Source organism: Epinephelus moara, chromosome 6, assembly GCF_006386435.1.
Source record: "Epinephelus moara isolate mb chromosome 6, YSFRI_EMoa_1.0, whole genome shotgun sequence".
NCBI lineage: Eukaryota > Metazoa > Chordata > Actinopteri > Perciformes > Serranidae > Epinephelus > Epinephelus moara.
Genome location: NC_065511.1, coordinates 38,794,416 through 38,822,333, shown reverse-complemented (window position 1 = coordinate 38,822,333; position 27,918 = coordinate 38,794,416). Strand labels below are relative to the sequence as shown.

The 27,918-nt window shown below is 40.4% G+C and overlaps 1 protein-coding gene across 1 annotated transcript in view; it reads left to right on the top strand.

Moving 5' to 3' along the window:
- dgkb (diacylglycerol kinase, beta) overlaps positions 1–27,918 on the top strand; it is a 109,754-nt gene that overhangs the window by 11,949 nt on the left and 69,887 nt on the right. Inside the window, exons 3-9 of the mRNA XM_050046912.1 lie at positions 3,513–3,589; positions 4,714–4,734; positions 5,384–5,531; positions 11,590–11,727; positions 22,788–22,837; positions 25,985–26,059; positions 26,398–26,517. Coding sequence (XP_049902869.1) covers positions 3,513–3,589; positions 4,714–4,734; positions 5,384–5,531; positions 11,590–11,727; positions 22,788–22,837; positions 25,985–26,059; positions 26,398–26,517 — 629 coding nt within the window. The remainder of the gene's footprint in view (positions 1–3,512; positions 3,590–4,713; positions 4,735–5,383; positions 5,532–11,589; positions 11,728–22,787; positions 22,838–25,984; positions 26,060–26,397; positions 26,518–27,918) is intronic.

The window sequence follows — 27,918 nt, the reverse complement described above, 5'->3', positions numbered from 1 at the left end:
CAGGTCTGACGCTACTATGCGCCCCGGCTGTATCTAGGCTAACGGCTAACATGCTAACTATTATTTTTATGTCACTAGTCACTTGAAACAAATTTAGGACGATAGGAGACAGGTTGAAATAAACCGAAATTTCCCTTGAAGCAACCACGGCGATACCACTGAACACCACATCGTTACAGTTCAACAGACCTCATGACCTCTTAAAGCTTTCAACTCCATATCTGACCCGAGTTAACATGTTCATATGACACACTTTCTAACATAGACTCCTTCCATTTTTCAAAATCTGGAGGTCATATGCTCTCCCAGAATCTGAGAATCACTCGAGCAGCTGTGACGACCCCGACATTTATCACAACAAGGTCATATTGGATACATTCGGCAATTCTATTTGGTGTACTTGAGTATTTTAATTTGATGCTATGTCATACATCTATTCCTCCATATTATATATGTACTATATAAATACTGTACTTTTTTCTTCACTAAATTAATTTGATAGCTTTAGTTACTTTTCAGAATTAGATTATTAATACAAAATATAAATCAACTAATAAATGATTATATATTATAATTTAAGCTGCCTAGCACATTATAAAGTAGTTGAAATTAGCTCCACCTTTACCAGCTGCAGTATTTAAGTGATGAATGCATTAATGCATCAATAATTATAATACAGTAACACAACATTTATCTCTGCCAGGTGTAAGCTGTGAGGGGAGGATGCATTTGGTCGTGTGCGTTTGTGTATGTGAGTGTGTGTTTCCATCTGTCCACAGCTAATCTTGCAAACTACTGGACCAATTAGCTGACTAAAGGACAGCCACTTAACACAGACAGCAAACCAGCACGACGACATGGCCAAATGCAAGTATGACGCTGTATATTAAACTATGTGGACCTTGAACTCATGACTAAGGAGAAATCTGGACCCCATGGCAGGACCAGTTGGGAACTACTGGTCTACCTAACGCCGATCTACATTCTACTGAGTGCAGTGCTCACATTCACACCTACGGGCAATTTAGAGTCACCAATTAACCTGCATGTCTTTGGACTGTGGGAGGAAGCTGGAGTAGCCAGAGCAAATCCATGCTGACACGGGGAGAACATGTAAACTCTGCACAGAAGGGCTCCCCCACCCTGGGTTTGAAGTAGGGAACCCTCTTGCTGTGAGGCAACAATGCTAACCACTGCACCACTGTGTCGCCCTGCTGAGGTAACTGTTGCTGCTGAGGTGGAAACACTTAAACAATAATCAAAAATAAGTTTACGAGAACATTTGAGGTGAAGTAGGCAACGCAGTAACAGAATCTTGAGTCATTTGATCAGCACTGCATAGTTTCACCGTTTGATCTCAGTTTGGTCTGTATTTGAGAGCTCTCTCTCTCTCTCTCTCTCTCTCTCTCTCTCTCTCTCTCTCTCTCTCTTTGTGCCTGTGGTGGCGGACAAACCAAAATGAGGAAGTATAATCACTAGTTTGAACAACAGTCCTTGAGCCAGTGAATATCCATGTGTCATGTGGTAAATTTTAGTTAGAATATGAGCAGTTAGATCTGGGCGCTGGCAACACAGAGGTTAAATTAAACACAGTTCATTTACAAACTTTACCCACATTGTTGTGATACAAAGCTGGTTAAAAGAAGGGCAGAGTGTCCCTTTAAGTAAGATTTTCAATGCAGGACTTTTACTTGTAACAGAGTATTTCTACACTGTGGTATTACTAATTTTATTTAAGTAAAATATCTGAGTACTTCTTCCAAACTTCTAATACAGTTTCACCAAGTTCAACTGACTTTGAACAAAGAAATCCAGTAACTACACTTTTCCTGTTTCCCTTGTGAGGCTAAAGCACCAACACACCTGCTGATTATCAATCAGTGACATGCTGTGCAGTGTCATCACCAGCAACTTTTCCTCAAGGTCCCTGGCTTCTCTGTTTAGAAAACAGCAGGTTGGAGCACAAACATTTCTCAGGTGCAGAACTGCACAAGAAGCAGATGTAATTTCATCAGCGGTAGGAGCCAAAGATCCACATTTTGTTGAGCTAATGAATCCTGTGAAGGGGTGAGAGAAGGTAGCGAACATGAAGCACTGACTTCACCAAGCGTCTTTGTGAGAGATGAGAGAGGCCCTCCAGTACATGTGAGAAAATGGTACTTCTAATTAACTTCTGTAACATTTACAGCCTGGTATCTGTGGCGCAGCAAATTGATTTAGCAGTAAGGCTCATAAACGCTCTGCAGCATGCAGTAAGTATCACAGCAAATCTCTGTCTGATCAAGTTATTTTTGTCTAGAACTGAGTGCCAAAACAACCCTCTGTTTTCTTAAAGCATCCAACAGTGTGGTCAGACTATTTCAGTCTGTTTATGATACAAATGTATTTGTTTTTATTCATTTTTAAAATATCAAACTATTAAGAACCTTTATTATGATTTGATTTCCTTTATACATGTGTTTGCCCGTTAGCTAACCTGTGTGGCTAACAGCTGTAGTTGATATGGCACACCCCTTTTGTGTAGTTTTTGATTGCAAACAATATTATCTTTGGTACTGTATAATTTTTTTCCAACTGGCGCACAGTAACGTAACTTAACGTTTGTTTTTCATGGTTCTCTCTTGCAACTTGATTGAATGCCTGTATTAGTCACAAAGTAGATGTGGGGAATTAAACGTCGACTTGCTGAGAAAAGCATTAACTATAGTTGATTGTTGAAATAAAGGAAAATTTAATGATTTGTGGCACACTTTTTAAATACTTTTTTAATTGGACTTGGGGAAAGGTATCAAGTCTCTTTGACTTCTCCCAAGTCAAAAGGCTCAAGTCCAAAAGAAGTGACGAATCATTTGTCTTAATGTCCAGGACAAGTTGCAAATCTTTTTTGATTTTGTCATGTCGAGTCTAAAGTCATCAGCTTTTTGACTCGAGTCTGACTCGAGTAATCAACTTTAGTTTAACTACTTTAAGATTATTTATTTTCCAAGCCTGCAAAGCAGTTAAAACGACCTAATATCTGTATGATTATGGACAGTACAGTAGGTCTGAAGTGAGATTCACCTCATGCACTGACACGACCTCGGTACTCAGTAGTGTGGGCTTCTTTTTTACATCTCTGACTCACTAATGGGGGTGAGTCTCCCTGCAGACATCATGATGCTGCATCCCAAACAAACATATAATCCAATCAGGGCGCACTGCATTGTGCTGAATGCTTCTGCAGCTCCAAGAGATGCTGACACAGTCAAGAAAATGTATATCCATAAATGAGATTGCAGCCTGGGCGACCACTTAGTTCAGATTACCTAAGAAAATGATTTTCGGTAACAAGATGCATTTGTTGCTGGAACTCTATAGTCCCCAGACATGCCATTCTTTGCTAGATGTAAGCATAACTCAAACTTGTACGGTAAATGAATGTTTGATATGAAATATACTCTCAGTGTGAGAGGAAACACAAACAGATCACAACACAGAAATAGAGTAACCTGTCCTCATTTTTTTCCCCTCAGACTCAACCAAGAAGCTGAAGGATGTTCTGCAGGAGTTCCATGGAGATGGTGTGTTGGCTAAATACAATCCAGAGGAGGTATGCTCAGTTTATAATCTATTAAACAGCAAATATTTATAGACTATTGTTTCCAACACTCACAAAAATGGAACAATGACTATTTCTGTGTTTCTGTCTCTTCTTCTCTGAAAAGCAACTTTATGCCATAAAAAAAGCTTGATTTTGAACAGAGAATTGAAATTGAACATATATATATATCTTATATTTGTTTTCTTTTTTTGGAAAACAATTCCTTTGCATACTTTTTTTAAAATAAGTTTTGTGTTACAAGTAGAATCAATAGAAGGGACATTGAACTTTTTGCTGTAATAATTTGACTAGTACAAAAGAAATTGGGGATTGTTGTCAGTTGTTATGGTAACAATTTGAGAACTCCATTTTGGACTATTCTTAAGCGGCCTTCACATGATAAGAACAACGCGCTTCGCTCACTGCCAGGTGCGGCGCAAAGGTCAGAAGTAAACTCGATCAAAGTTCAAATAATAAGGGGTCTACAGTCTGTGTTTGAAGGATATATCCAGGATGTCAAACTGACTCAGCAGCAACAACAGGTTAAAAAGACAAAGATAGTTAGAAGCTAAAGCCGAACTATAGGCTACAGATCACAGTGTAAAAGTGAACCACCACATCACTGCTGATCGACACACAAGACAATGAATATAAAGGGAAACTTTGCTGATATTGAACCAGCTGTGTGGCATCACAGTGTGTGCAGATGAATGTGTTTGGCTTCACCACTGTGCTACTGCCAGCACCTGCACCTCAGTGATCTCTGGGGGAAGTCAAACAACGTCCATCTGCACACAATGTGGTTGAATATCAGCAAAGTTTCCCTGCTTCCCTTCACTGGTTCCTGTACAGCAGGGGCGGTCTTTGTTTCACTGTTATAATCATTAAAAAGCTTGTTTATGATGAGCTATGCATGGATTAATAATTGTTGCATGACAGTTATAATACCCTTAATGCCGTGGCAGTGAATCAAATAAACTAGACACTGTAAACCTGCATTCACAGACATCATATCTTTGTGGTTTTACAAGCACTGGTGTACAGTAATTTGGACATTAAGCACATTTTAAATGTGATAACTTCATAATACGTCCATGAACATGTTCTTTCTTTCTTTAATGCTGCGGGTTTAGAAGCAGGAAATCCTCAGCCAGGTAACTGTTATCTCTTCCTCTCTCTGATTTGTTGTTGGTGTGTTTGCTGAGTGTGCATATAGCTTTCTCGCTGAATAATTCAACTCTCTCAAGCAGCAGTAAAGCAATAAAAAATGTCCTTAGTGAGAAACAAAATGGAAGGCATTTCTAGAGGACATGCAAACATTCACAGGGAAATGTTTCTCACCTAAAATGTGTTTTTTTTTTTTTTTTCTTTTGATAATCTGATAATAACAGTTTATTAGCAAAATGTAAGACAACATTAATGACTCACAGATTTAAACAATCAGCCAATTAGACATTCAGAGGGGTGAATGACGCTGTCAGCCTTAATGGATGGTAGAAAAGACCACAGAGCATACACTGAATGAAAAGATAAAAGCTGCAAAACCACTGAAACCACTCTAAAGTAGATCTGCACCGCCCACAGCCCAAACAACACTTTAGCCATTTTCCTGAGTGCAGAAATCTGTCACATGAATTCTGCAACATTTCTGCTAACAATCACAGACACCCCCTCCCCAAAGTGAATCATACCAGCATACTCTCTTCATATTGAAAATCATCTCTGTTTCCTTGAGTCCTTTAAGGCGATGACTGCAGCTCAACATGACAAATAACACGCTATGTTCCTGTTATGGTGTTTTAGGAGATTGACTTTGAGGGCTTCAAGGTCTTCATGCAGACGTTCCTGGAGAGCGAACTCCCCGAGGAGTTCTGTCAACACCTATTTATGACGTTCAGCAACAAGGGACCAAAACCCAGTCCCTCATCCTCTGACAAACCCAGAGTCTCTGGTAAGTGTAGAAAGGAAGTTTTAACAATAACAAACCCTTGAGTTGTTTATCCCAGTGTGTTGGTGTTTTGTAGTTACTGATATGTGTAAAAAAAAAAAAAATCATTGCAACTTTTGTTGCTAAAGTGCAGACAATTTGTCACTTGCCGTTTGCCCTCACAGCATTTTCTTAGTGGATTGTTGTTTTCGATTTTTTAAGATGAGCTACTTTACTTTCTTTGCTGTGTAAAAGCTGCACAATTTCTGTTTATCTCTTTTTTGTAATAACAGATTGCCTGCCAAGTTCAGCACAGTGGCACACAATGTAAATTGTAGTGTAGAGGCTGCCAATTGTCTTGGAGATGGTTTTGTTTGTTTACTGCACTTGTAATAATTTCATTCTGGTGTAGTAGTGAGTTACCAATATTAAAGCCAACATTCCTCTGCACTGACACTCAGCTTCACACTTCATCAACTGCCTGATATTTCAGGTGAATAATAATAAGTGGAGATGCTCTTGCGATGGGATCTCTCCAGCAGTGATACAGCGATCTGCGACTTAAAGCGAAAATGGGCCTGGGGTGTAAAGTAGGGGGGCAATAGCCCCTTCCCTGCCCACCCACCTCTGGAATCCTTGCTTGGACCAAACCCATCTTCCAACTCAGCCTTCATTGATCTCAACCAACAGATGATTACTTATTTTTTAACATTTGGAATTTTACTATGCAGCTTTTAATAATCACCACAGTCTCAGGATATATAATGACATGTAGTGGTTTTGAATAGGGATGCATGATAGCGATTTTTTTAAGCTGACACCGATAATTGATAATTACTGACTTCTCATGGCCGATAACAAAAAGCTAACCAATAATGTCACATTTTTGCATTTTCAAAAGAAGTTAACAACCTTTACTTTCTGCACACCTGGGGGTAAGAGGGGCTAAGATGTAGTGAGCAAAGATGGATGATTTAATATAGTAAGTAGGGAGGGAGAGAGAGGGGACATGCAGCAAAGGGCCACAGGTTGGAATCAAACATATGGCCGCTGTGCTAAAAGCATAGCCTTTGTACATGGGATACTTGCTCTTTCAGGTGAGCTACTTAATGCCCTGGTCATTAATGAGCTTAGCGACACGGTCGGCCCGTTTCGCTGTTGGTGTGGTTTGTTGGGATCATTTAACAGCTTAATGTTGGATGTTAGCCGCTGTTGCTGTGTTAGCTCGAGCTAACCAGGCAGACGTTGAAATGACTGTTCACTGGGAGGGCAGTGACTTGCGGCACAGTCCTTCAGTGCTGTATCTGACTAGTGTTAGCGTAGCAACAGAAAGGGATCAGACCCCTGCCACAATGGTGTTCCTCTAAAATTGTGAAAAACATCCATACTGGCGAAAACATGTTTGGCTATCTAGTTAGCATGCTGTGCTTGCTCTTTTTCTTCTTCTCTGTATTAATTAGTGGTGTAGATGCCCCGCCACTTAGGTCAATAAAAGCAGTTTGGCTTTATATTGTTGGCTCAATTTATAAGCTATAGTTTTATTTTAGGAATAATAAATAATATAAATTTCCCATGATTGGCTGATCAGCGCGATATGTATCATGCATCCCAAGTTTTGAGCTGCCTGTGGGAAGAATGGAAATGTAAGACCCTGTCCATTCTTGATTTAAACCTCTGTTTTTACTATCTACTTTTCTCTCTTTAGAACATGTCGTGTGATCCGACTGTTGTTTCTCATCTCGCACGTGTGTGTATGTCACTCACTCAAGTCACAATGCTTATCGGAATGCACAGATTTGATGGGCTGAGTGGCATCCAGTGAGATTATTTACATTGCATGCAGTTATTGGCAGAACTGCCTTTGTGGTATTCCCTGCTAGTATAGGCGTCACACCGAAACAAAGACCCTCAAGGTGAAAACAATACCAGCCTCACTGCTGCAGTGGGTAGTAATAAAGTCTTAACCCTTCCTGATTTGACCTTGAATGTAATGTTTTCAATATCAGCATCCACTTCGACGCTTGTGTTTTAGGCTCTAACAGCTTCGAACACTTTGTCCAATGTCAGCCTCTGATGAGAGTACACACAATTAGTGCTCATATTAAAAGTATCTTTGCATGAATTGCAGATGACTTTGGAAATAGGACACAAGCAAAGCCTGAAAACAAAATTATCATATCTGACATCCACAGGAAAACAATCTTGGCGAGGAAGAATCCTCAAATACAGTCTAAAATACCGTAAACAAAAGCAAATTTTAATATTTAGCTGAATGGAAATGGATAATGCGTGTCCAAATGCTTGTGTAGTTAAAATAAGTAAGAGCCACCTGAGTCGTTGAACTGTGAGACTTTGTCTTTGTGATCTGATGAGTGGAAACCAACAAATTTAAAGGTCTATGTTTCTCACCAGCGTAAGCCTTATGTGTTGTTTTCGCTCATTAGGGTGATAACTGAGCTTGATTCTTACAGCTGGACATGTGGTGTATAAACATACAGATGTTGATGTCCACAAAAAGACACAGATGTAATGGTTAAAATAATGAAATTGCCTTTTCTTAATTTTTTTTTCCCCTGCCTGCATTTGTACCCTGGTTACTACAGCAGAGATTGTCCTGCCATCGAGGATCAAAAGAGTGCATTAGAAAATAAAATAATGGTCTCCAGTTGCTGGCAGCATTCAGAGGCTGGAAATTGAAGAAAAATCCGCCTGAGGATTGAGCAGCACTGAAGCACATATGCAGTGAGTGAGGTCGCTAAAGCACAACTGTAAATCTGTGAATGCAGCAGGGAAATCCCAGGCTGGCATAATTTCAAACCTAAAAACAAGTTGTTAACCTTTTCATTAAAGCAGTTCTTAACTTGTAGTGATGTATTGAATAAACTATACTCTAGCATAAGTTTATCATCATAAAAGCAAATACTCCATTTACTTATGGAGTATTATTATTATTATTTTAGGGGGCACAATCCCAAATGGAAAAGCAGCAATGGTGGCTAAAAACCCGCAGGAAACACAGTGGCACGTCCTTAAAAAACACCTATGTTTGGGGGCTGAAAAGCACCTGGAAAAACAGCCACGGGTTGCTAAAAAAAACACTCATGTTTGGGGATAAATAACAAACAGCAGTAGGTCCCTAAAAAACACCCAAATCTCAGGGCAAAAAGGTCACAAAGGAACCACAGCGGCAGGTCCCTTAAAAAGCACCCATGTTTGGGGGCTGAAAAGCTGCTGGAAATGCAGCAATTAATTGCTAAAAAACAAACTGGTTTGGTTTGCTGTTGGTCTGGGAACAGCAGTCTGCAGCGTGGCAACCGTCATGCCATCCACCGTCCCCTCCACCTCTCGATGACAGTCAGCTCATATGCTACGCCACTTCAGAAATGTTAATATGATACATATGAAACTTGCACATGTTAAGTATTCGTGGTTTGCAGAAATGCACAATGTTAACATATTCCTCTGGTGACCACACTGTTCTACATACACAGCAGGTAAGTTTGATATTACATCGACACACAAAATACACCCTACATTTTTTTTTTTAAATCTTTTTTTTTTTAAAGCAAAAACTATCATTACCATATTTTTAAAATCTTCCTCTTGTTGAAAAAATAAACTATTTATTACAAGAAATGCGCATATTCTCATAAAGAATAAGAAACCCAAATTCTGTACATTTAATGTAAATTTGACTAAACCATTTAATGTCAGGCTCAAACCTGTGAAGTCTTGGACTTCACCTCACATGACACGTCCTTTTGGTAGCAGTATGACTTGTGTGCATTCAATATTTAATGCACATTGTTTGCCCCAGTTACCTCAGAGGGCATGACAGGAGCTGAATCAGTGCAGCCTCCTCTTTGTGAGGCTGTTGTTTAGGCCTCATTGATCCACTTTTGTTAATTGTAAGCCCTCCCACTACCCCAGATACTCATCAGATAGGAGAACTATGGAGTCCCATCTACCATAAACTGCTGCCGTCTGCACACAGGAGCCTCTGTTTGTAACATTATTAATGGGTTTATTTCCCTGTACAAGTACTTTTAGAAGCAAACAGGATAATAACTTGTTTGAGAGTAGAGTTTATGGCTGTTGTAGCTGCGTGTTCGCACAGGCTTTATGAATAAATTACCGTAGCACTGGTGAGAGCACTGTAGTGAAGAATGATAGCAGATTCATTAATGTGCCTTCAGTGTGTGGTGCACAGCAAGAGTTTCCATAAGTGCGCCGGCTTTTACCGTCTCAGAAATTAGAATTTACTGCATAGTTTGAGGGTGAATCCAGCCGTCCTGCAAAGAAAGCCCATTTTGGCTGCCTGTATTTACAATGTCATTTTTGTCATCATTACCCAAAGCTCATGACCATAAGTGAAGGTTATAAAGTAGATCGACCAGTAAATTGACAGCCTCACCTTCAGGCTCAGTTCCCTCCTCACCATAACAGTCCTCTGTAATCTTGATGTGTACCTACCTTAACAAAGACAAAGCCTTTCAAATACATGGAAGCCCATTTCCACCAGAAAAAAAAGATCCTGTACAGGTGTGATTGAATGGTGTCCAATGTAGACAATAAACAATGGTATCATCAGCATAAAGATGTATAGATTAATTAATATTTTGACCCATATCATTTACATAAATAGTGAACCTTGTGGCACACCTTTGGTGGCACACCTTTGGTGACATAATAAAAATGGAGGAAAGACCACCAGGTTTTACACACTTGTGGTTTGACATACCTGCAACTGTTTCTGTATTTAAGCTTGATGAAGTGCTGAGTGAAACATGTCACTCATGTCAGTGTTAATAAATCAAACTTGATTAAAATAATTTTAATAATGATCCATCCCATCCATCCCATCCATCCATCCATCCATCCATCCATCCATCTATTTTCATCTGCTTATCTACCCCAGACATCCCTCTTCCCAGCAACAATTTCCAGCTCCTCCTGGGGGGACCCCGAGGTGTTCCCAGGCCAGATGAGATATATAATCCCTCCAGTGTGTTCTGGGTCTGCCCTGGGGCCTCCTGCCAGTGGGATGTGCCTAGAACACCTCTAGCGGGAGGCACCCAGGAGGAGCCTGATCAGATGTCCGAACCACCTCAACTGACCCCTTTTGACACGAAGGTGCAGCGGCTCTACTCTGAGCTCCCTCCAGATGTCCGAGCTCCTTACTCTATCTATCTCTAAGGCTGAGCCCAGACACCCCCACGGAGGAAACTCATTTTTGCTGCTTGTATCCGCGATTTCATTCTTTCGGTCACTAACCAGATCTCATGACCATAGGTGAGGGTTGGGACATAGATGGACCAGTAAATCGAAAGCTTCACCATCTGGTTTAGCTCCCACTTCACCATGACAGTCCGGTGCAGCACCTGCATCACTGCAGATGCTGCACCAAACCGCCAATCCATCTCATGCTCCATTCTAGCCTCACTCATGAACAAGACCCTGAGATACTTGAACTCCCTCACTTGAGGCAGTAACTCTCTCCCAACCTGGAGGGGGCAATCCACCGGTTTGTCAGAGAACCGTGGCCACAGTAATGATAATAACTTTATTTATGTAACACCTGTCAAGGCGTTTGGTGACCTCACACTCCCACCAGCAGTGAAGATATAACCCTTCATCCGCCCTTCAGTACTACCTTGTGTTTTACAAATGAAAGTGCAGTTTAACATTAGTTTAACAGGAAGTAGTGTGCTATAAACCTGATTTGACTTCTGACAGTAGCTGGTGTATGTCAGATGGTTATATTAGTTCATCAGAGTGGGGAATGGATGGGGGAAAGTGTTAATGACTTTACTGTGCTATGCCTGTGAACACGATGTGATGAGGGTGTCTCACAGTATAGATGTTGAATCGTTTAATTCACTGGCAGTAGCACAGCTCTGAAAACAAACTCTTTGGTTAGGCTAAAATTGGACAGTTTGTTTGTTTGCCTTTTAGTGAGCTGGACACCACCCACCATTGATCAATCCAACTGTATGACTAATGTCAGGCCAGCAGGTTGTTGGGCTAACATTAGAGGCGTTTGTGGAGGATGTTTTGACCTTTCATTGCCGTCTCCCCACAGGGCTGAAGCTGATCAAAGGCAACTCGACCCCTCTGAAGACGGCCGCGCTGCCCCAGCCTCTGGATACTGTGCAGCTGAAGGACATCGTGTGTTACCTCTCGTTGCTGGAGGGCGGGCGTCCTGAGGACAAGCTTGAGTGTGAGTGTCTCTCCATGTCACATGACTTTTGGTTTTTCTGTTGATCTGCAGCAAGCATCTGAAATCCAGTGATCAGCTGAACGTAGAAAAGTCCTTGTACAAGGTTTATGAATGGCAGAGATACAAGAAACATTTAGAGCTAATAAAAAGATTAAATGCACAACCGGCCAACTGAGCCATCAGGGGGCAGAAGTAATGTCACTGGCTGAGTCAAACCTTGGTGGGCGGAAAGCAGTTTTCAAGGCTAAGTGAGGTCAGACTGAAGCCCAGTGGAAAAGACAAAGGCTAAGAGAGGACAAACCATCTTTGCTCTGCCGCTTTGTGGAAAAATGCACCATCAAGCCGCACTAAGAAGCTCATCTGTCAAGTTTTAAATAACTGTGGTAGCCTTTAGTTGTAGAGAAAATCTAATGTTATCTAAAAGCTGCTTCTTGCCGTCCTTTTGTAATATGAAAAAGCAAAATATGCGGATATAAACCCCATTCAGACTGAATTAATTTCTGTAAGGGAGGTGGAATGATTTTAGCATTACCTGTGCTGGTCAGTGTTTTTAATCATGCCCGCAGCTCCAGTGTGGGCACTTACTCGCCCCCACCTTAGTAATAATCATCGCTGTTATTACTTGGTGTTTTTCAGCAAACTTGCTGGCATTTAAATACTGTCCAGATCTCTGTCGGAGAGATGCTCCTTCTTCTACTTTTTCTTTCAGCTCAGTGTGAAATTTAACTTTTGAAATTGTAGTATGTATTTGCTTATTTGACAGAAACACGTTGACACCATTACAGCAACAGTAAAGATTAAAGCCTTTAGGAAAGCAAGAGCTCATGAAATGGTTGCTGTGATGTCAGCTATAGGTTTGTACTGGTATTGTCTTTTGGCTTATCCTGCAGAGTAGAGCCCTGCATGGGGCTGCTTTCTTAGTCTTGCTCCTGCTGGATTTCTGACCATAACCGCCCACTACTGCAGTGTGTGTATTCTCCTACCGCCCGCTCTTGCAATGTGTGTGTCTGCTCCTGCCAGCACCCACAGCCTGGATGGGGGCAGGGTGCTTGGTTCAGGTCGGTGAGGGCTGATTAGAGATGTGTAGCAGTCAGTTAAGGTTGCAGCATTAAACTATGCAAAAAATATCAAATGTTGATCTCATTTTCGATTCAATTCAATTTTATTTATAAAGTCACAAATCACAATTTGCCTCAGAGGGCTTTACAGCATATCTCATCCCTCTGTCCTTTGGACCCTCACAGAGGATAAGGAAAAACTCCCCCAAAAACCCTTTAATGGGGGAAAAAAATGGTACAAACTTCGGGAAGAGCAACTGAGGAGGGATCCCTTTTAACAGTACAAGCATGATGATAATAACGGCAGCAGTAGGAGGCATCAGGCAGGACCATGACAGCAGCACAACCACGATCCAGGTGTAGCTGCGATGTGAGTTAACCTGCAAGACATTGGAGCACAAACGCTCCGGAGAAGAAGCCGAGTTAGTGACATACAGTAAACCTGACTTAGCGATATGCAGTAACAGGGCATGAATGCTGAAGAAGACAAATGAAGAAGAACCAACTTTTCAGAAACTAAGGAGCGAAGGGGCTCGGTGTATCACAGGAGGCAGACTAGGCCTAAGTCAGCCTAACTAGGGGCTGGTCCAAGGCAAGCCTGAGCCAGCCCTAACTATAAGCTTTATCAAAGAGGAAAGTCTTAAGTCTAGTCTTAAATGTGGAGACGGTGTCTGCCTCAAGGACCGAAACAGGAAGATGATTCCACAGGAGAGGAGCCTGATAGCTGAAGGCTCTGGCTCCTGATCTACTTTTGGAGACTTTAGGGACCACGAGTAACCCTGCGTTCTCAGAGCGCAGTGTTCTGGTGGGATAATATGGCACTATGAGCTCACTAAGATATGACGGAGCTTGACCATTTAGAGCTTTATAAGTTAACAGTAGGATTTTAAATAGGGATGCACCGAATATTTGGTAACCGAATATATTCGGCCGAATATTGCAAAAAAACACACATTCGGTATGCGGTGGAATAAGTGAAAAGCAAGGTCGAATAATAGCGGCGTGTTTTGATAATGCAATCAAACAGCGTGCGGTGACGGACGGAGTAAAATGTCGGCAGTGTGGCGATATTTTACTCCGTCCGTCACCACACTTGCATTTGCGACTAAAAATAGTTTTGTTCGAGCAAAATAAATTATTCAGTACGCTGTGCGAGTACAGATTTCAACCAGCAGCAGAAACTAAAGGCGAATCCCGCCGGTTGTGGGTTGAACGGGGGTCCCAGACACAGACAGGAATGTATGCCTGTCAAATACGGCGGCCATAGGCTTACCGGCGACGGAGAAGCCCGGCTCCAGGTCCAATAATTTCCTCTTCTTGGCGTCATGACTGCCCAAAAGTACCTGGACAGCCGAGCCGTGGCGGTACACAGGTATGTGACGTGTCAGAGGAGAAAAGAGCCGTTCACATTTCTCTTTTTGTGTCAGGTAATGGTCCACAAACCTCACCGCGCTTTAGGGACTGTTCTTTACTTATGAAGGGACTGTTCTTTACTTGTCAGAGGAGGAGGGTGGCTGGTTGATTCTTATTTTATTAATTTATTTTATTTTGATCCACCCTATGTTCATCACTGATTGATGCTGTTTTTGAAGTATGAATAAGTCAATAAGTAATTTATTCCATTGAAATATCAGTGATGTATTATAGAAAAGTGATTTATCTTTTTATAAATGACAAAAGACACATCTGCCTCATTTTTGCTGTGGTATCCTGATACTACTCAGAACCGTGATACTTTCACTGGTATTGTACAGTGGGTCCCAATTTTGGTACCATGACAACACTAATCTGGAGGGGGTTCATCTGCAAAAACTAATGAAAAACTAAACAGCGGTATTCGGTACTGGGTATTCGGCCAAGTGTTTAATTTTATTCGGCTTCGGCTTCGGCCACAAATTTTCATTTCTGTGCATCCCTAATTTTAAATTCAATTCTGGATTTTACAGGGAGCCAGTGCAGAGAAGCTAAAACAGGAGAAATATGATCTCTTTTCTTAGTTCCTGTCAGTACATGTGCCGCCACCTTCTGGATCAGCTGGGGAGTTTTTAAAGACTTAGGGTATTAGAGCAACCTGATAATAAGAAACTGCAGTAATCCAGCCTAGAGGTAACAAAATTGTGGACCAATTTTCTGCATCTTTTTGGGACAGGATAGGCCTAATTTTTGCAATATTACGCAGTTGAAAGAATGCAGACCTTAAAGTTTGTTTTAAATGGGCGTTAAAAGACAAATTTTGATCAAATATTGCTCTGAGGTTTCTTATGGTTGTGCTAGAGGCCAGAGCAATGCCATCCAGAGAAACTATATCTTCAGATAGAGAGTTTCTGAGGTGTTAGGGGCCAAGAACAATAACTTTAACTAACTAAATAATAATAACTAACTAAATAATATAACTTTGTGTCATATGTTTAGGTGAATAAAGAAATGGTTGTTTTAATTCTGATTATTGCCATTTTGTGGGGGTTGTGACACTCGAAACAATTTATCCATGATTTTTTAGATGCAACAGTAGTGACAAAGGAGGCTACAATGGAGCCTATGATGTAAGCACAAGTTTACCTGACTCAGTTGTGATTGACCAGTGAGCCCACATGCTCTCCTGTGCACCACAAAATGGGCTGGTAAAGAGAAAGACTCTTAATATACTGATCAGGACTAGCACTCCTATTTTTGTTGTATCCAAACAAATCGTGGGACCCAAAGTTTATTTTTGGACTGCATGCCCCTCCTTGCAGCAAAATGAAAACCGTCCGCTCCCGCAGTATTTCTGTTGGGTCCTCCAGGACACATGAGATTCTAATCCCAATGCAGTCCTCTACTGCAGTTTTCATGTCTATCAGAGACCACTTGAGTGAAATTACTGAGAAGCACAGTAAATATTTAATTCCTCATCTCCTCCTGTAATATTAATCCCGCCCGAATGGAGTTTTAGACAAATAAGGTTTTACTGGAGGGACAATGGAACAATAATATTCAGACTATCTGTATTCTCACAGGAGTCCTTCTTTCTTTGCTGCAACACAAACAAATCTATTTGATGTTTTTATGTGAGTGATAATACATGATGAAGATTTCTGAATGCAGCTGAGTTGATTAGTTGATCAACAGAAAATTAATCTGCAGCTGTATGGATAATCAATCGTGAAAAATGCTGAATGTTTGCTTGTTTTAGCTTCTCAGATGTAAAGATTTGCAACTTTTCTCTTTTATATATGCAACCCAGTCATCAGCATAAATGTTGGCATTGTGCGCTTCTGCAAACCACAGTTACGTCACATTTGTACATAATTATGTAGTGGAAAGTCAAGAGTTGCAGAGGAAAGTGTCAAGGCAACCTCTGAACATGAAACTGCAGTGTTTTGTTGTGACCACACTAATTATTTCTATGTATGAAGCTGAGGATGGAAAAGGACAATCACTAAGAGAGGATCAAGACTTTACGATGAAATCATATTGAGAAGGTTGAATTAACATGCTGTGGAACCTGGGGATGATGGGACTGTGATGTCACCTTCCTACACAGCTAGCTGCTTAGCCACATTCATGATGACAAGCTACAGAGGAATGGTGACAAGTGTAGATGAGACTGATGCAGCTGCACATGTTGTTCTGAGTCAGTTCCGGAAGAGTCAACATATCAGTGTAAAAAAAAAAGGGTTGCAATTGCTACTGCAGCATCCATATTGACCGTAAATGTTAGCAGGACTTAAAAGTCGCTCCCTACTGACTGATTAAGGCAAAGCACAATAAAGAACCCCCTTCCAACAAGAAACCTGCTAACATGAACACGATGTCAGTCTGGACGAATGAAGTGAAACAAAGTGGTAACTAGCTGAAGACGTAAAGCCAGAGAAGTTTAGAATGTGGTTAATGTGTGGTTAGGTTTTGGCACAAAAACCACTTGGTTATGGTTTGGAAAAGATCATGTTTTGGCTTAAAATACCTGCACAGTCACCGCTGGAAACACATGTCTCAGTAAAAAACAGCCATTTTCCGTGCCACTATTCCCACTGGAAAAAGAAGAAGAAACTTTTTTTGTTATTTGCTGGTCTCAAACAGTGCTCTGCAGCTTAGCAAGCGTCTTGCCATCATCCTCTCCACCTCCCAGTGGAAAAGTCAGCTCATATACTACGTCACTTTAGAAACACTGATAATATGAGATGTATAAAACATGCAATGCCATCCCTTTTTTCTGGCAACTGGGCTGATAAATGATGGTCAGCAAAGTATCTTTAGGTTTTAGACTGTTGGTTGAATGAAAAAAGGGGGATTTTTAGAGGCCACACCACCTCTAACTGAGTGTGCACAGGTGTCCTTCATACTGCTGATGATTAGAGCAGGAGTGACATGCTCTTAACCTCCCTGTTCATTGTGTGTGTTGTATGCTCTGATGAAGGTCTTACTGACCGAAAGCTAAGCAATCAATGTGAATTTTAGTGAAAATTTAAGTGTGCGGAAATCCCCCTTTTTTCATTGTGGACTTTTAGTTGTTTTTCCAGCACCTTAACCAAGACTTGGCCGGGTTGAGCGGTGGTCCTCCCTCAGTTTCTAGACTGTTGGTTGAATAAAACAAGACAAAAAGGTGAATTATTAAATCGAGAAAAATAAACAGCAGATTAATCAAAAATGAAAATAACAGTTTGTGCAGTCACAGTCCTGATGTATGAAAACAGCAGATGAGGTGGAGGCTGTTTGCAGTCTGTGCTTTTCTGTATATGTGGAACCTTTGAGTGTATTGTCATGTTGATGCCTTGGTCACTAATCCAAGGAAAACAAGTAAGGCTTTGTCCTTTTTTTTTTTTTTTTTTTTTTAAAACAACTTTGTTTTGTGTTCAGTTTAACACTGTTACTGTTGCTATGGTTACCTGCAGTATGATATAACTTTCTCACTGGTTGAAAACACCACTTGAACTGTTTGACTGGATCTTTGTTTGACATGTTCTGTTAAACATCTTGGAACAAGTATTTTCCAGGCTCGTGGAACTGCATGCAACACCTTCTGTACTGTAGCTTAAAAAAGATTGCTTTATTTATTGTTTATTGTAGCAGTAGTAGTAGTATAGTGACTGATCTGACTGACTATACACTTACGTAGGTCTGCATCAGTAGTGGAAGAAGTACTCAGATGTTTACTTCAGTAAAGTAGTAATACCTCAGTGTTGACATTCTCTGTTACAGTTAAAGGTCCTGCATTCACAGTTTTACTGACGTTAAAGGGCAAAACAATCAAATTAAACTTTAAGTATCAAAGTAAATGGGCTCATTATGCAAAATGGCCCATCTAAGATAAATTGATATTAAAGTCCAGTTCCTTGCGTATTTTCGTTCAAAATTCTTGTGGAGTTTGTTAATGTTTCCATTTCTTTCAAACTCTCTATAGTGGCCATTTGGGATTTGTTTTTGTTTTTTTTTTTGAAATATCAAAATGTGGGGACAGAGTGATTTCGCCTTTAAGTCACCACAGGAGGTGATGACAGCACCAAAATGTTGTCTGTCTGAATACGACATCCAGCAGGACGGGACTATGGGCAAGACAGGTGTGACGTTTTGATGACGTGTGTGCGACCAACTGCAGGAGATTTAAAAAGTAGCTACTAGTAGTTAGCGGCTAACTCAAAGTGGCCGAAACTGTCCTCAAATTGGGAAAACAGTGAGATCCGAGAGCTTCTTACCCGCAGAGGCGAAGGACGAGATCAGCTGCCATATGACAGAGGAGGTTAATGATGGTAATTGCCATGTTAATGCCATTGCTATTGTTTATAAAGCACAGCTGACACGTATGTAATATGTCACACGAGAGTCCAACGCTGTTGTGTTAGATGTCAGGCCCATCATGCTACTTTTGGTTCTGCAATGCCGGCATGCTGTCTAAAATCAGACACTGGAGTGGAATGATGCTGCCGTCGTTTGGTTTTGTATTAATTGCAGAGGAGGCACACAGAAGTGATTTAGTAGCGGCCCTCTGGTGCGATCTCTGTGTAAAAAGAGCTTATGAGTCAGATCCACCCCTCATTCCACCACAGCTCCACCCTCTCATCCAAATGAGAGTTTGGCCAAAATGCCAAACTCGAGGCCTCAAAATGGCAATCCACAAACCAGTGGGTGATGTCACGGTAGATACTTCCATTATTTTTAGACACTCTGTGTTGGGGATGGCTTCTAAGGGCTACAGGCGACAGAATTGCATGGTGAAAGCAAGGCTTATAGGGAACCAGTCTAAACGCTGATGGTGATAATTATTCTATAGCCATTACTTTGTGCAATCAACATTTCCTTTGTAATGAGAAGTTAAAGCAAAACATTTATCTCTTTGAGCTTTAGTGTTGCAGCTGGTAAAGGTGGAGCTTAGTTTCCACTATGATGCACTTGCTTGAGAGACTTTCCACCATTCCTTTGTTTATCACTAAAGCTTCAAATTTCGGTCACAAATAAACAAAACAGACAATGTGAAAAAACACACAAACAACTTTTTTGTTCAGGTGTTGAGTCCAAGAAAACTGTAATTGAACTGTGAATTATATCTCCCACAAGACTTGCAACACGTCTCTATCACACGTTTGGAGCTCAAATTGGCTCTGCATCAGCCACAAAAAAATGAAAGGACACAAAGAAGTGAAAAACCAATTAACCATTCATATTTATTAATCATATTGTCCATGTTGACCTCTCCACTGTGGTTTTAATCAACCATTGAGATTATTTCTGTCTCTGTTTCTTCAGGCTGCATACGAATAACATCCAGTCTGTGAGGTTAACATGACATCAGGAACAAGAACAGGACCTTGATAGTAGAGTTAGTATAATAGCCTTTTAAATAGCAGTTAGATATTGGGTTTTCTATGAACAATGGCAGCATTGTATGTCGTATTGATGCTATCTATTTTAGCTTTTTTTTTTTTTTTCATTGATTGCTACAATTTCGTCTCTGTTCCTTCTTTATTTCACTTCTCTGGAGACGATCTTTGCAGCTCCCACAAAGCTTCTCCACAGATGTTTTCTGCCTCGTGGTCGCAGTTTATCGACACGTCTTCACTCATCTCTTAATTGCATTTATCACATCATTTATTCACAAGGTTGCATTGCTTAATTGGTCATCAGACTTTTTATTCTGTGTTGCAGTAATTCTCATCCATCTGCTGAATTATTGAGTAGAGTAGCACTCATTAAGCACAAGGACGACTAAATAATTCAACTGATGCTGCCTGTGTGTGAGCACATCATGGATTTAACTATGGATGATGCCTTATTGAGCTCTCTCTCTCTCTCTGTGTGATCTACACTGCTGTTATATCTCAGGTGGATGTTTCCCTCTGCTGGTCAGTTGAAGAACTGCTCTGGTTTATATGCAGCTGATGTTTTTCTTCCATTCAAATCATCTTAAATGAGTGAATTCTGGTTATCCAGCGCAGACGTCTGCAGTGCAAAAAAACAAAAACAAAAGAAACATGAACTTTTACAGAGCAAAATAACTGCAAAGTCTAATTTCTCTTGCTCCAGTGCAGTTTCAAATTAGGGACATTAAATTGAATCAGAAGTGGAGAATAAGGCTGAGTCAAGCACTGGATGCAAAACAGTTCTTCAAACATAGTGTTTTGTGTTATAGGTAAGAAATAAATTAAATATTTATTTTGAACTTTTTATTATCCTGTTAAAATTATCTTATTTGATTTTTTTTAATATCCAACCCACTTGCCAGAAAAAATGTAAAAAAAATAAATAAAAATACAAAAACAGCTCACACCAGAAACTGCTCCTTTTGGAAATTTTAAATGTACCCCCACACCACATGTGACGTTTCAGGCACCAGCCCTTCATCAGACAAGTACAAGATAAGAAGACATACCTCTATATGTGTGACCAATGGTGGCTGCCCAACAGATCACACAATCATGTAGCCATACAGAAACCTAGTGCAACACTGCAAAACTATTACAAAATTACACCACAAGAATACATTTACCAAAAAAAATACAGTGACAAAAAATAAAATGACAAAAATATATTTACAAAAAAATACATTTACAAATCAGGGAAAAAACATAATGACATGCAAATTCAAGATGTTTTTAGAATTCATATATTTATTTATATATTTATTTATTTATTTATTTTTTTCAAATAGAGGCGCCTCCTAAACCACAAAAAGTAGTGATACTCAATGAGAAATACCACAGCGATATAATAAGCTAATCTTGAGCAGCATGTAAACATCCCTCCCACAGCAGTGGAAAAATACAATTAAGGCACAAGCTTCACCTGTAAGTATAGAACCGAATCAAAGTCATCATTTAACCCCCTCAAAGCCAGAGTGTCTCATAAACTGAGAATTTATATCACCTCCACAACAATGTTGTTTGACCAGTTCAATGCCACAAATACAATTTTTGTATTTGTTCTTCTTAAGTAGTAGCAGTAGTCTGCATTTTGGCAAAGAACAACCTCTTGTTGTGGCACTGTCCCCACTGACAGGTCATTGGTAATTAACCATGTTCATGTTTTTAATGAGCTTGGCTTCTCAAAAGTTTCCGCTCGATGGGTCCCACGTCCTCTGCGCACACTTGTCGCCCCATGTCAGTAAACAATTTGGAGTTTGAAGCTGATGTGGACAGAACATTCAAAGCAATGGAAGCATGCATCAGCTCCCAGCCTGAAGGCCGAGGTCACGCCTTCAGCCGGGAAGGGGATGGCATCAGTTTTTTTGGGATTCCCGAGTTTTGGTGCTGATTGATTTCCTTGGAATGGGTCCTGCCATCACTGGAGACTATTACTCTGACCTACTGAAACACCTCAGAGAGAAGGTCTGAGAAAAGAGGTGAGGAATGCTAACCAGAGGACCAGAGGAGTCCTCTTCCACCGTGACAACACTCCAGCCCACACCTCAGCAGTTGCCATGGCAATAACCCATGACTGCGGGTTCCAACTTCTGCCTAACCCACCCTATTCACCAGACCTCACCCCCCTCGGACTTCCACCTGTTCTCCAACTTGCAAAAAGCCAACATCATGACATCATGGAGGCCTTGGAGGAGTTCTTTGGGTCCCAACCTGAAGAGTTCATTTCCACTGGAATGAAGGCGCTTCAGCACTGCAGGAGCAAGTGTGTTGCCCTGAAGTGGGACTATGTTGAAAAAATAAAAGCACTGAAAAATCTGTGTCTTGTTTTGTGTCCTTGAGGCTCAAAACTTTTCAGTCAGCCCTCGTATTGAATCTCACCTGTAGGAGCAGCTGTAAATGTCTTCTTACATTTTTAGTAGTAATTTAGAGTTGTTTTTTTAGACACTGAGACTTTTTTCTGTCCAACCCATTTGTACTGCAGACAGACGTTAACAACACTTTTCATCATCTTTAGCAGTTTATTACCTCTTTAGGGCCGCTTTGGGTCACCACAATCACCTCCTCATGACACCATCAGCCTCCACCCAACACCAGACACCAGCATCACTTCCCCCTCCCTCTGTCCCCATCAGGAAACTGGCACTTAGCTCCTCGTTAGTGGCCTGACGAACCGCCGTCTGACGTCAGCGCCTCGTGATGTCAGCACCCACCCTCTGCTGCACCTCGACCACGTTCACATGAAGGCCCGTGGGTGGAGGGTGGAGGTGGAGGATTAGGTGGGGGGGCAGCCATGGGCTAGAGCGGCTCTTAAGTATAGACATTAGTGTGGAAACAATCTGCAGCCAGGTCATGTTGTTGTTGTTGTCACAATTCTGATGTCAGACGGTCACAGCCAATCACAGCTGTGATGTGATAGCTGTCTGTTTCCATGGTGACACGTTTGAGTGGTAATTGGGGGACACTTAAAGTTGCAGCATTCAGATGCTTACGACTGCAGAGATTTGGGTTTTGGTAAACAGTGAAATAAAAAGCTGTTTTATGGAGCAGTGAGTGCTGCGTGCGCCTCCCGCCATGAACTGCCTCTAATGTTCACTTCAAAGGGTGGAGAGGGTGGAGAGGGCTGGGTGTTAATGCTGAGGCTTGACATTTTGTTTTTCTGTCTCCACAGTTATGTTTCGCCTCTATGACACTGATGGAAATGGGTCATTGGACAGCTCGGTAAATATTTTCTTCTAACTGTCATCTGAAATTTATTGTTTAAAAGTGAAAATATATATTATTGTTTTTACTCTTAAAATATTTTAAGTCACCAACAAGTCTTTTCTGATAAGTTTATATTGTGATGTGAGTACTCAAGACAGCTTGTCAGTTTTTAAAATGTCTGTAAAATCAGAAGCAACAGCACAAGGACGCAGAAAAACAAAGCACTGAGAGAAAGAATTCTGTCTATAAACCAACAGTTACTCTCATTATCTGCTGATTATATTCTCGATTCATCTATGATTTATATTGATTATAAAATATCAGAAAATTGTGAAAAATGGCAGTCAAAATTTCTTAAATCCTAAGGTAACTCAGACTCAAAATATTCACTGTATTATCACAATGACATCACACTGTGCTGTGTTTCCTTTAAAGATTATTTAAACGATTAATCAACCACTAAAATTGATGATTATTTCTCTCTTGACTAATTGATTAACCTGCTACTTATTCCAGCTCTTTGTGTTCGTGTATGTGCAATAAACACATTGTAGTTATTTGATGTTGACAGTCAGAAACTGATACATATATGCGTACAAATAATCAAACCTACATGATATTAATATATGAGGACATGGTAAGAATAGTGGGTGATAATTAACTTGTGCTTTACTTAGGTACAGTTCTGAGATACTTCGTTGAAAATATTGAATACATTTGAAACCATTTATTTCACTACGGTAGAAACTTTTAAGATCAGATTTTTATAAGTAAAACATCTGATCAACTCATAAAATAAACAGTTATAGATTAAATTACACAGCCTGTAAACTTGTTTAAATTAGCATTACCTTGATAACATGCTGCTTACACATCAGTGAATCAGTAATAATTGTCAAAAAATATGTAGGATTTAATATAATTTATTAGGGGTGGGAATCGGCATGGGATCCATGATAGATTTTTATTGCAATTTTAAATATGTTGCAATAAGCTGAGTATTGTGATAAAATATATGTAATATAAATATATTTTATGTCTATTTTTTGCAGCAATAAAATGTATCTCGTGGACTGAAAAGCAGTCAGTTATGTTAGTATAGTAGGCTATAGAACATTTAATTTGTAAATGTAATATCAATAATTTTGCAATACTATGCTGTACCGAATTTTCTCCCCACCCCTGTAATTTATCCACGCGACTCTAAAGTATCTGCTCTGCTCTGATCTCTTGTGTGTGTATACTGTAATCTATTATCTACTGTAATCTATTTTTATCTAATTTATTTTTTCTACCCTATTTTATTTGATCTACTCTATTTTATCCACTATTATCAATTTTATTTACTCTTATCTATTTAATGTACTCTGCTCTTTTATCTTTTCTACTCTATTTTATCTTTTCGTTTTAACTTCTCTAATCTGTTTTGTCTACTCTGCTTTATTGATTTACTCTAAACCATTTTATCTACTTTACTCTGTTTTAACTTTTCTCATATGTTTTAGCTACACTAATCTATTTCTCATCTCTATTCTATTTTCTCTTCTCTACTCTAATCTTCTTTATTTACTCTACACCTGGGGTCTTTTTTTTTTTTAAAGATATTTTTTGGGGCATTTTAGCCTTTAATTGATAGGACAGACAAGTGTGAAAATAGGGAGAGAGAGAGAGCGACATGCAGCAAAGGGCCACAGGCTGGAGTCGAACCCGGGCCGCTGCGGCAACAGCCTTGTACATGGGGCGCCTGCTCTATCCACTAAGCCACCGATGCCCCTACACCTGGGGTCTTTAACGTTTTTCAGGCCAAGGAGCTCTTAGTTTAAAGAGATTAAAGATACAGTTTGTTGTTGTTTTTTACAGATAGGGTGAGTTATCTTTGGTAAAACTATGTTATTATTGGCAAAGATAAATATTATTATATATGCAGTAACTTCGAGGACCCCCTGTTGAAGACCCATGCTCTTCTCTGATATGCACTCACTGGCCACTTTATTTGCCTTTAGAACTGCCTTTATTCTTCATGTCATAGTTTCATNAGGTGTTGTTGCTTCAGAGATGGTCTTCTGCAGACCTTGGTTGTAACCAGTGGTTATTTGACTTCCTGTTGCCTTTCTATCATCTTGAACCAGTCTGGCCATTCTCCTCTGACCTCTGGCATCAGATTTAAATTTTAATTCTCATTTTAACAGGTAATAAATTGAGTTGAGTTAAATCACCTTTCTTCATCATTCTGATGCTCAGTTTGAACTTCAGCAGGCCGTCTTGACCATGTCTACATGCCTAAATGCATTGAGTTGCTGCCATGTGATTGGCTGATTAGCTATTTGTGTTAATGAGCAGTTGAACAGTTGTGCCTAATAAAGTGGTCGTTTAGTGTAGTTTATCTACTCTACTCTATCTTTTCTACTTTAATCTAAATTTTTAAAGTGTTTTAGGGGTAAATAAATTGCTCCCATTCCGTACACATAATGACGTCAACACGTGATGCATGTTCATGAATGGAAGGGTGACAGAAAAGAAGAATTAAAGAGAAAAGTTGGCTGTGGGTTTATTTATGAATGAAAGCACACCAGTTCTTATGTGTATGTATAGAAAATGCGTAGGAGGGAGTCGGGGGTTGGAATTAGAGGGTTAAATAAGGAGAGGGCAAGGGTGGAGTGGGTGGAGGGGGATTTGTAATGTAACCCATTATTAGTGTCCCATTATTGGCTGGGAGAGAGAGTAATGAAAAGAGCACAGAGGAAATACAAAACAATGAGAGATATTCATTTAATGTGATGCAGATTTTAGAGAAAATATAACCACAGATTGTTTCTTTAAATGTGTGAACTCTTGATTTGCGCTCAACATCTTAAAGAAATCCAAAGTGCATCATAGTGATTCAGTATCCCACTAGATAATAATATCGCCCCCCTCTGCCCCCAAAAAGCAACCACTGTAATTAAACCATCAGCCTCTGAGCTCTTCCCACGCTGCCTTTGTTTTTCTCTGTGCAACTCTTCTGTGCCAAAGAATGACGTTCCCAACCTGCTATTACACGCTGTTTATCAGTCTATTCACACCAGTGACACTAAGTGACATCGACTTGTAAGGCTGCAATATACAGAAAGGTAAATACAGTATTTTCGGGCCTGTAATTGACTCTCTGTGGTCTCACCGCAGGAGCTGGAGCACATTATCTCTCAGATGATGCATGTGGCAGAGTACCTGGAGTGGGATGTGACGGAGCTGAAACCAGTAAGAGACATTTCACCCAGTTAATAGAAATTAGTAATGAGGTGAAGCAAACCTCTCGGCTTGTTACCAGACACTTCTTCAGCTTTCTGAGAGCTCTTTTTTAAACAAATACATAGTGCAGCTGAACTTTTATACTAAATTATGACCATAAAGAAATTGACAATGGGACTAAAAAAGAGTATTTTTGTTTTTTTATACACTCAGTGAATGTGTTATTCAGGTTCCACAGATTTTCCCTCAAACCCACGATGAGCCCAGATGAACTCCGATTTACAACTTCTATGAATACAAAAAATTCAGCTTGTTCTCTTCTGACTTACTTTTCGTTTATACCGTAGATCCTCCAGGATATGATGCGGGAGATCGACTATGATCATGATGGCACAGTGTCACTGGAGGAGTGGATCCAGGGAGGCATGACCACCATCCCACTACTGGTCCTGCTGGGCCTGGAGACGGTGAGTCCACACAGAGACCACTTCCATTTACTGGTAACTCCAGTCGCATTCTAATGCTCCAAGAAAGAAAGTTTTAGAGTGGACATTTCAGAGAAGGACTGGAGCACAGTGATTGATTTGCTCCCAGTTTTGTCTTTACCTCGCAAAATTACTAAATTTCACACGTGTGGTCAACGTGGAATAGGTGTGTACACGCAGCAAATCATTTTAGCTGCACATTTGTCAAAAAGCAATATCGAAATGACCATTTACACAACTGAGTCTGCAGCACTGATAATCAACTCTAGTGGCTGGCCCGTGGGCCGTAGACTGCCACATGGCCCACTGACCATTATCCAATTCACAATGAAAACAAATTGATGAACACTGGGATGTTTTTTTTTGTACCTTGTATATTAATAAGGTGCTAAGGTGCATAAAAAAAGTATCTAACAGTGCTTGTTTATCAAAAAAAGGTGCAGGGGAAGGATCCCTAGGACTACGACAGAGGTCTGGTCTAATTATTTATATATTAATTATTTGTTTGTTTGTTCTTATCCTGGCCCCTGGCCTCCTGTCATTTTGCAAAAGTGGCCCCCAGACAAAGCAAGTTGAGTATCACTCGTCTACAGCTGTGCTAGCAGCTGTGTGAGGCTGTACTTACACACAGCTGGGTTCGGGGCTAAATGCTAACGTCAGCATGCTAAGATGCTCACAATGACAATGCTAACACATTGATGCATTGCAGGTTTAATATTTAAAATGTTTACCATCTTAGTGACGCAAGTTAGCAGGCTAACATTTGCCAATTCGTTCAAAAGAGAAAGTACAACCAAAGCTAGATATTATTTCTCCAGATATTTGGTCATAAGCCGAAGCACTGGACCTATCAAATATTTGAGCTCATAGATGAAAATAAGGGGATCGCCAAAGTTGGTACAATTCATCCTGTGCAGGGCACAAGTGTGAGGACCAAATCTAGTAGATGCCAAGACATGGCGGAACAGTGGTGCAGTGGTTAGCATTGTTGCCTCACAGCAAGAGTGTTCCTGGTTTGAACCCAGGGTGGGGGAGCCCTATTGTGTGGAGTTTGCATGTTCTCCCTGTGTCAGCATGGATTTTCTCTGGATACTCCAGCTTCCTCCCACAGTCCAAAGACATGCAGGTTGATTGGTGACTCTAAGTCGGCCGTAGGTGTGAATGTGAGTGTGAGTTGTCTGTCTCTAGCTCCAGCACCCCTGTGACCCCTAACAGGATAAGCGGTTATGGAAAATTAATGAATGAATGAACAAACATCAGCATTCTAAGATGCTCACAGTAACAGTGCTAACACGTTAATGCATAGCAGGTTTAATGTTTACCATGTTCGCCATCTAAGTGGAGCATGTTAGCAAGCTAACATTTGTTAATTCATGCAAAAGA